General features: G+C 40.8%; 1 protein-coding gene across 1 annotated transcript; it reads left to right on the forward strand.

The window, feature by feature from the left end:
* Nucleotides 1–1057: 1057 nt before the first annotated feature.
* LOC134805193 (uncharacterized) lies at nucleotides 1058–9595 on the forward strand. The gene is made up of 8 exons (XM_063778503.1): nucleotides 1058–1159; nucleotides 1434–1692; nucleotides 2740–2847; nucleotides 3276–3718; nucleotides 7136–7334; nucleotides 7986–8050; nucleotides 8530–8620; nucleotides 9524–9595. Exons 1-8 carry the CDS (start codon nucleotides 1110–1112, stop codon nucleotides 9593–9595), a joined length of 1287 nt encoding a protein of 428 aa, XP_063634573.1. The 5' UTR covers nucleotides 1058–1109.
* The last annotated feature ends 552 nt before the right edge of the window (nucleotides 9596–10147 follow it).

Below are 10147 nucleotides of genomic sequence, written 5' to 3' on the forward strand. Positions count from 1 at the left end.
GAATATTTTTAATTTAGGCGATGTTTGGCTTGACAGGCGACATTAGGGTATTTTACGGTAGTTGTTTGTACAACAAGAGATCAAAGTTTGATATTTATTCGAGTGCTTATTTTGAGTCCCGTGCAAGGGAAGAAGAGCGCAATAAGGGAGTCAAAAGCGCACGAGATGTAAATAACTTTGATCTCGTGTAGTACACAAAATTTTTCACCAGAGCAGTGAGTACATATATATTACTTGAAAAATGTAATCCTTCTTCATCACTTAATACCCGCACTCATGTTTTCTTAAGATATACAAACAATTAAGTTTAATTACCGCAATCGAACACCAAAATCAAAACTTAATAATAAATTTCAGTTAATTAATATGGAAATAACGAACATCAACTGATACTTCAATCGACAACTTTTATTTGTAAAAAAAACTTTGTAAGATACGGTCCGAATTGCGGATACGTACTATTTGTGAACTATGGTAGAAATTCTTAAAAGTAAAATAAGTAATACTGCGTGATAATCTGTGTATTTTTTGAGTTCATTATTTTAATTGTACAATAAAATACCTAAAATACAGTATTTTATCAGTTTTTATCAAATCTTTAACTTTATTTTTATTAATTAATTATTAAGAATTCATACTCGTACGTGGTTTGGAGCGATGCGGTCTGAAGTTTTCGGGGGTCTATTATAAACCGTCAATATACCGTGGAATGTCGTTCTTTTTTTTGTCTGTTTCTTTTTGCTAACAGTGTGAAAGGGACAGAGATAGTAGAACCCAAGTATTTAGAACTTGTATTAGACCCCGCATGTTGAAATGACATGTGACTATAAAGGTCACTTGAATATCATTTTGTCTCACTCAGTGAGCAAAATCGCATTTTGCTCACTGAGTGAGACAAAATCGCATTTTGCTCACTGTTTTTAAGAAGCAAAGTACCCTTGTTCGAGCTGCTGAGGTGAAAATTGATTTATTGCAAAGTAACGGTACAAACAGCAACACTCTTAACTGCCCATCGGTGGACCGTATGCCTTTTGTAATAACCGATGGACAGTTAACAGTGTGAGTTAATATGAACGACTAGAATATAAACTCGTTCAAAAATAACAGAAATGGCACCACCGCGAGTGTTTAGCTCTTTGAAGAGATGGTTTGACGACAGGTTAGATATTTGTGTTTCTTATATTTCAAAATTTATCTCCGTCTACTTAAAAGGTCATTCCTAAAGGGGCCACTGATTACCAGTTCGCCGGACGATATCAGCCTGTAAGTTAGTCGCACAAGGTGACAGTTCCGAACAATTGACAGGCATATCGTCCGGCGAACTGGTAATCTGTTGTGGGCCTTTAATATATGTATAGATAGAGCCTCAATCAATCTCCTCTTTTTCCCTTCTGCCCCTTCAAAACAGCATGTTTATATAATGTCGTTTTCAGCGACGCCAAATATCCGCTGGAGTTCAACTATGTCCGGCAACTGATGTTCTTGCTAAGCTCCGTAGGCTCCTGGCCTCACAATCAATTCGGACGAGACCGACTACACTTCGTCCTGTCCATATACAACCTGATTCTGATCGGGGTGGCCATAACCATATCCAGTGCGGCTGCGGGATATATCTGGATTAATAGGGAGACTATATCTTTCTCTTTTATGGGACATGTGATTTTGTGCATTTTGCTGGAGACTTTGTATTTGGTAAGTGATTACATTGCAATGCTTCTTACTTACTTGGCTGGCGTTGACCCAAAAGTCTTGGCCTCCAATACAAGAACACGCCACTTTGCTCGGTCCAGAGCGGTATCACGTCAGCTTTCGCCGACGCCGAGCTCACGGAGATCTGCTTCCACTCTATCCACTCAACGCAATGCTCTAAAAAAATGTTTAATTCGCTACTAAGACTTTTATTTAGACCTTGAATTCGTATTTAAATTAATATCTATCTACTTTCTTAACTTTTGAATGGTCCCTATTCGTACATTGACCACATTTCCATTTCTCCACGCTTGTCGATCTATAAGATCGGGGCAAGAGAAACACAGATTTTGCTTGGGACAAGAGAAACAGTATGAGGACTTCCTTCAAGTCTTTCTCTAGCTAGGCACAATGTTTATCTTACCCCATCTACTTAAACTTGACATCTGCATCAGTTTTCTCCAGCTTGGTACCTAACTGATATCGTTCATCTCATTGCCATCCAATCACGAACTTTTAAGTAGACATCTAATTTAATTAATCTAAAGATGGCCCCTGCGATATAGTACCGAAGACGTTGGCAGCACTTCATCATTCATTCATTTCATTTATTCAGTCACAATTTACATTGTATATGAATATAAATTATAATTAAAATTAAAAATAAAACTTAAATTATACCATGCAGCTATAACTATTATTTTACAAGACTTAATAATTATTATTATTATATAATATTTACAGATATGGTATGTCAGAATAATTATTGAAATGTTAAGTATAATATAGGTTTAGTCGATAAAGATTATTATCATTAATAAAGTCCTGGACAGAATAATAGGACATCGCTGGATTGTTAGGCTGTACGTTGACCAGCTCTTCGGTCACTAGTGGAGTATCAGAATCTCTTCTACAGAGCGCCTGGGCACAGACTAATAACATGTCATATTTTTGATAATATCCAAATCATTTAGCTACTTTCATAACATAACAAAATTTACGATTCTATTGCTTGAAAAATGAAGAAAATTACTAAATTTTGGATTTCAGCAAAGAATATCAACGAGTCGAACAAAACAGTATGGTGCGATAATAAAGGATCTCCTGGACGAATTTCACCTCTTTTATTTCCAGAATCGATCGCAATACGCTGCCAAGGTTTGTTTCCACGAGATTACTTTAATAATAAATTTTAATTATTTGTTTATAATGTATTTACATTATAAACAAATAATTAAATTTTCGACTTATTGCCAATCGTGTTATTATATCTTCGAGTTTTTGGAGTTCTCATTTTGGCACTTTGACTCCTAAAATGACAAGTGAAATCCTAAAATTACTTTCAAGCAAGACCTCTTCATACGCGTTACCTAGCGTACCTAGCTATTTTTACTTGCCAGTTGAAAAATATGGTTGTTATGATTGAATGTCCATGCATTTTATTAATTATTTTACTTAACACTTTAAGTACTTAAAGCTCTTAAAAGACTCGCCTGAATTCTGAAGTGCTGGAGTCCGAGGAATTTGAGTACCTGAACTCTTGTCAACTTTCTCAGATCCTCATAACTTTACCCGTTATTTTCCAGATGTACAAACAGATCCAGGTCATCTCAAAGATATTCACGATCTACGTTACTTGTCACATATTGTCTGGAGTCAGCCTGTTCACATTCATGCCCTGGTACAACAACTATAGAAGCGGAATGTTCGGCCCTGACCCCCCGGCGAATAAAACCTTTGAACACGCTCTATATTTCCACTGCTTCACTGACAAAGTCTATACAACCGCTAACGGCTATTGGATACTGTTCTTCTTCAACATCCCCACCTCCTTTCACACCAGCAGCGGCATCCTCGCCTTCGATCTTCTGCTCAGCCTCATGGTGTTCCAAATTTTGGGACATCTTAAGATTATGAAACACGATTTGTCAAGTATACCTTCGACTGCTGATATTTACTCGCCAGAGGAGAACGAGCGAGTTAGAGAGACTTTGAAAGGAATCATTGATCACCACAATATAATTATAAAGTAAGTACTGCAAAACTACCCAACTATACTAAAGTATTTGAACAAATTAAATTATTTCACAAAATATTTTAATTTGTTTTTACACGACTGCCCAAACAAAAAGAGTGTATTGTTTTCAGCGTTCATGTTTGTATGTATGTGAGTTTCTTTATTCCACCTTAACTTCTGAATGCCTTAACCGATTTAGACGTATGATACATCATTAGAATCCTTACGTCATCCCGGGTAACATAGGCTATGTGACGTCATTATAAAAACAATATGGCGGACTTAATACGCCATATTACGCAACCTTTAGAAAGAAATATCGTGCAAACCTATCGAGTAGGGTATCAAAATGAAGGGCTGTGAAAGCCGATTGATAATATATATGCAACATGTGGGTTTAAGTTTCATTTTGAGAAAGTAAGAATTGACAAAATATGTTAAGAGAAGCTAATCTCATAAAACCAAATATTATTATTGAATGGGATACTTATTAAAATAAATGGAAAGGGTTTGACCGCTGATCATAAAAAAATATAATTATATTATATTAGGTAGGTACATACTACTCATAGTTTTTAAAACATGTTCGTAATTGCGCTTATGGAATCGAAAAGTTTAAAATATAACTTCTATTTATTAATCGATACGATACAGAGTCCGTCTAAGCTAACTCTGCACCGACTTTGGCAGAACAAATCGTGAAAGTATCATTATAACCGTATGGTTTGATTTAATTTTAACATTTATGATGATGATGACATTTTTTTTAAGGCCGAAGGGTGAGCTCCACGTAGGGCCTACGGCTCAGAGCGTAAGAAAGATGTGCGCTTCCTGCAACTTGTCCAAGTATATGCACTCGGTCCAAAGTCGGCCGTAGCCCGACATACGTGGCGCGTTGTACGCGTTCCAAAGCCGGGCGCCTTCGGCGCCCTCATACTAAAAGAGTCGGGCGTAGCCCGACGTACATACGTGGCGCACTGCGCGCGGTCCAAGGCCAGGCGACTTCTACTTTCTCATACTAAAAGTGTCGGGCGTAGTCCGACGTACGTGACACGCTGTACGCATACCAAAGCCGGGCACCTTCGGCGCCCTCACACTTAAAGGTTTTGGCGTAGCCCGATGTACGTGGCGTGCTGCACGCAGTCCAAAGCCAGGCACCTTCAAATCTCTCATATTAAAAGTATTGGGTGTAGCGTGACACGCTGTATGATTACCAAAGCCGGCCTCATACTCAAAGCGTCGGGCGTAGCCCGACGTACGTGGCGCGCTGTACGCGTTCCAAAGCCGGGCGCCGAAGGCGCCCTCATACTAAAAGAGTCGGGCGTAGCCCGACGTACGTGGCGCGCTGCGCGCGGTCCAAAGCCAGGCGACTTCTACTTTCTCATACTAAAAGTGTCGGGCGCCGAAGGCGCCCTCTTACTCAAAGCGTCGGGCGTGTACGAGGCGCGTTATACGAGTTCTAAAGCCGGGCGCCTTCGGCGCCCTAATGGTAAAAGACGTGGCGCGCTGCACTCGGTCCAAAGCCAGGCGCCTTCGACTCTCTCATACTAAGTGTCGGGCGTAGGCCCACATACGTGACACGCTGTACCCTTACCAAGACGCCTTCAGTGCCCTCTTGCTCAAAGCGTCGGGCGTAGTCCGACGTACGTGACACGCTGTACGCATACCAAAGCCGGGCGCCTTCGGCGCCCTCACACTTAAAGGTTCTGGCGTAGCCCGATGTACGTGGCGCGCTGCAAGCGGTCCAAAGCCAGGCGCCTTCGACTCTCTCATATTAAAAGTATCGGGCGTAGCGTGACACGCTGTATGATTACCAAAGCCGGCCTCATACTCAAAGCGTCGGGCGTAGCCCGACGTACGTGGCGCGCTGCACGCGGTCCAAAGTCAGTCCCCTCAACATTCTCATACTAAAAGTGTCGAGCGTAGCCCGACGTACGTGACACGCTGTACGCTTACCAAAGCCGGGCGCCTTCCGCGCCCTCTTACTCAAAGCGTCGGGCGTGTACGAGGCGCGTTGTACGCGTTCTAAAGCCGGGCGCCTTCGGCGCCCTAATGGTAAAAGAGTGGGATGTAGCCCGACGTACGTGGCGCGCTGCACTCGGTCCAAAGCCAGGCGCCTTTGACTCTCTCATACTAAGTGTCGGGCGTAGGCCCACATACGTGACACGCTGTACCCTTACCAAGACGCCTTCAGTGCCCTCTTGCTCAAAGCGTCGGGCGTAGCCCGACGTTCGTGGCGCACTGTACGCGTTCCAAAGTAGTCGGGCTTAGCCCGATATATGCGGCGCTCTGCGTGCCTTTCTGTACTGAGGACGCCCTCGCAAAAGTAATATAAAGTGACTTCAAATGATTATTAACGAAATCATGACCCCAAAATTAATTAAATAAATAAAAAATTAAAAAACACGACTGCGAAAAAGCGAACTGAAAAGATAAAAATATTTTTTAGTTGTGTTAGTTACTCAACTTAATGAATGTAAAAATTCTAAAAAGTATAAAATAAAATAAATTAATTAAAAATTAAAAAACACCTTTTAAATGGGAAAATGTCAATACATCAAGGTTCCCGACTGCAATTGAAATAAAATACACAGGTACAATCACGATTCTAAATGAGCATAAAACTTTTGCGTTTGTTGTTTATAACCTTCACTAAACACTCATATTCTAATAATTTTTTACATTCATTAAGTTGAGTAACTAACACAACTAAAAATTATTTTTGTCTTTTCAGTTCGCTTTTTCGCAGTCGTGTTTTTTAATTTTTAATTAATTTATTTTATTATCAAGTAGAAACACTACTATCTAAATTATAAACTGAAATAAATGTCATATACTAAGAAAAAGTGACCAAGGCCTCTAGTGCCCCAGGCTGGAATCGAACCAGCGTCCTCTGCTATCGCGGCAGGTGCCTAGCAGCAGGTGCAGGTGATAGCAGAGGACGCTGGTTCGATTCCAGCCTGGGGCACTAGAGGCCTTGGTCACTTTTTCTTAGTATATGACATTTATTTCAGTTTACCCAACTATAGTCCCGTACAAACAGCATCAGTCTTAACTGTCCATCGGTGGACCATATGCCTTTTGTAATAAGGTTTACGAACTGTCAGTTAACAGTGTGGCGATCCTACTACAACTATGTGCCACATGTTCTATCCGTATAATTATCAATACTATTTGGTTTATTCTGGGTTATTTCTTCGACTTAAATAAATATTTTGACATAGAACTTCGATTTTCAAATAATAGAACCTGAACGAAGTCATACGAATACATTTTTGACCATATTTGAGAGCTGTTTAGACTACAGTTACCCTGGATTTACGGTATTTTCTTGCAAGTTACAAAGTAAGTAATGTCTAGTAATCTTCTTTTTTTCATGTCTATAATTTATTTATATTTTGATTGCCATTATCATTTCATTTGTTACAGGTTTGTAGACAAGTGCTCGGAAGCGTTCAGTACTTATCTCTTCATGTTCTACATGCTGATGCAACTCCTCACCATCGTGGTGACGTTGGAGGTGACTGCTTTCACTGCAGACGCTTTGGCCAAATACGGGCCTCTGACGGTCGCTATATATCAACCACTGATTCAGATATCAATACTTTTTGAGATGATAAGCACGCAAGTAAGTTTGGACTTAAATGTCGTTTAATATCGGTTACTTACAAAAGTGAATACTACTGATTCGGGAGCATAGGCACAGAATAAATAATAGTACTAGATACAGAAGGTTCGCTCTCTAACAAAACGCGTCTATTACGAGAGTCGACAGATATGACCGCTAGGTGGTGCAAGCGCGAGCAGGCGTCCGTTTCGTAACGGTGCGTGGCAACTACTATGGCTAGACACCAACATTGGTGTGGGCTGCATGTACTTGTAGCGTCGCGACGAAATCGCGGAGTGAGCGACGCCTGGCATAAGCACAAAACGATGCAATACTTATACATACTGTAGAATAATGTTTCTCTCTCATGTAGCATTTATCCCGGTTACATTCTCAGCGGTTGCTTCGGAGGCCAGGGTCCGTTATGTCTGTTTAGCGATTCCTCAGTAATACATTTATCAATTTGAAAAAAAAAATAGTCTATCGACCTCGTCATTCCTAAAATGTAATTAAAGCCTGACCAGTAATCTATGATCATTGTCAAGAGGGCGCTGTTAGTCTCATGTACGGGGTGACATTTCAGTATAGTATGAAAAATAAGTTCCAGTGAAATTCCGCAACGTGGCGCGTGATGAGCCTTTAATAAAAGTTTGTTGTATGAATTGTTGTCAGAGCGAGAAACTTATTGACGCCATATATGACATTCCGTGGGAATGCATGGACACTAGTAACCGCAGGTAAGGTCTCATTTTTACAACACGATGAAAAGAGTCCACATGTTGAGATATCTATAAGCACCTAGGTCGCTCCGATATATCTGATGGCACCAGGCACCAGTACAATCGTTAGGCATTAACCGTCTTGTCTAACTATTAACTTTAATAAGTAACATAATATAATTATTCCCGTTTTTTAACCCTCAACGCACTAACGAGGGGTGTTATTATAAGTTTGACGCCAATGTTTCTCTGTGGTATCGTGGCTCTCAAGCGGATGGACCGATTTCGATACGGCTTTTTTACGTGAAAGCGAGTTTCCTTGCGTTGGTTCATTAGCTATGTTGGATAGAAATCGATCCAGCAGTTTGAAGAGTATCAGCTCATTTCCAAAATGATGTTAGGCGACGTAAGGCATGTTTGTGCGCAAGAGCTTTTCTTATTGCATTTCTTTTGTTTTAATGCTCTTCTTCTTCTTTTTCTTTTGTTTTTGCTCTCAGGACGGTGACGTTCTTTCTGCTTCGTGCGCAAGAGCCGGTCACGCTGAAGGCCGCCAAGATGGTGCCCGTTGGCGTGATGACTATGACCGCGGTAAGATTATTCCAACGACTTGCTTGTCATTGTCAACCCTCAAAAGCACGACTAAAGATAATTTAGCATGGAGGCGGATTGTCAAGTATTTTTTGTAGCCACAATACATTTACTGCCATCTTTCGCCCGCCTGCCATAACTTTTAGAACGCCATTTGACTTTCATCCTTGTTCTTAAATACACTGATATGTGTTATTATTGAGAGCCTGTTGTGTCCCACTGCTGGGCAAAGGGCTCCCCCCGTTTTTTCCATTCTTCCCTGTTTTGAGCAGTCTTCGGCCATTCTTTTAAAAAGGAGTCTAGGTCGTCTCGCCATCGCCGACGTGGTCTGCCAAATCCCCGTTTTGAGCTGGGCTACCACTCTGTGGTAATCTTGGCCCACAGCTCACTCGGCATACGACAGCTCAGTCCCACTTCAGCTTAGCCGCTTTCCGAGTTACATCGATGACTTGTGTTCTGGAGCGCAGTGTGGTGTTGATATGTGTTAACACGTTAAATGTCAAAAAGTGTCGCCATCTACACGAGCGTAGGCCAAAGGTATGGTGCCATCTTTTCGAGCGATGGCGCCATACTTTTGGCCTATACTCGAGTAGATGGCGAATTGGCGACTGTACAATATGACATTGATGCCTCGCATAAGGCGGTTTGTTTACATGCAGAGGGCGTGCCGCGAAACCCGATAGTCGAAATATCTTTATTACTCGTACCACTCTACCACTCGAATATGCAAGAGTGATAGACGGGCACATAACGAAATTTCGATTTTCGTGTTTCGCGGTGGCCCCTCTGTTTGTGTTAGTCCCCCTACGCAAGTGTTTCGAGTATTCCCTATTGATAATTTGCTTTTCTAACACACCTCTTGCTTTTTATTCTTCCTATTTAACACGTGGACGTATTTTTCAGGTCCTGAAGACGACATTCTCCTATTACATGTTATTGAACGCCATAGCTGAATCTAGTGAACAGAGTCAGTAGATGAGTCTGCGGTTAAACCACAGATTACCTACTAGATAATGCATATAAAAACGTTACGAGACGATCAAACATTCTTATCTAACAGACGTAAATTATACACCTAAACCTTCGCCAAGAATCACTCTTTTGATAAGTGAAAAACGTATGAAAATCCTTTCAGTAATTTTTGAGTTTAAGGCGAGGTATGCCCGAGGAAAATTTTCAGATTCTGTCAAATTACCCCATTTCACACACAAGCACACTTCACGCACACTACCTCACTTTACTGGGACAGGTCAGTGACCCATCCTGTTTTTTTTTAAGATGAAAATGAGAGTATTTTAAGTTTCGTGTTAATCACTAGCCTCCTTTGAGGAAGAGAAACTCAAAAAGTTCAATTGAAAGAAGGAAGAGAAACAATATATTTTATCTTACTCTCCTTGTCTGTTCATGTCACATGTGACGTATTTAAATGTAAATTAACTAAAATCGAATTCATTAGATACGCGTACTAAATAAACCGAATAAATACAGAAGTCGTCAGATGAAAAACGTTATTTAGGTACTACTCTA

Source organism: Cydia splendana, chromosome Z, assembly GCF_910591565.1.
Source record: "Cydia splendana chromosome Z, ilCydSple1.2, whole genome shotgun sequence".
Taxonomy (NCBI): Eukaryota; Metazoa; Arthropoda; class Insecta; order Lepidoptera; family Tortricidae; genus Cydia; species Cydia splendana.

Bases quoted from the DNA above. Each gene is read 5' to 3' on its own strand.
- LOC134805193 (XM_063778503.1), top strand. From the start codon at position 1,110: ATGGCACCACCGCGAGTGTTTAGCTCTTTGAAGAGATGGTTTGACGAC. The intron at 7,335-7,985 runs GTAAGTTTGGAC...AATTGTTGTCAG, and splicing joins TTGAGATGATAAGCACGCAA to AGCGAGAAACTTATTGACGC. The intron at 8,051-8,529 runs GTAAGGTCTCAT...TTTTGCTCTCAG, and splicing joins ATGGACACTAGTAACCGCAG to GACGGTGACGTTCTTTCTGC.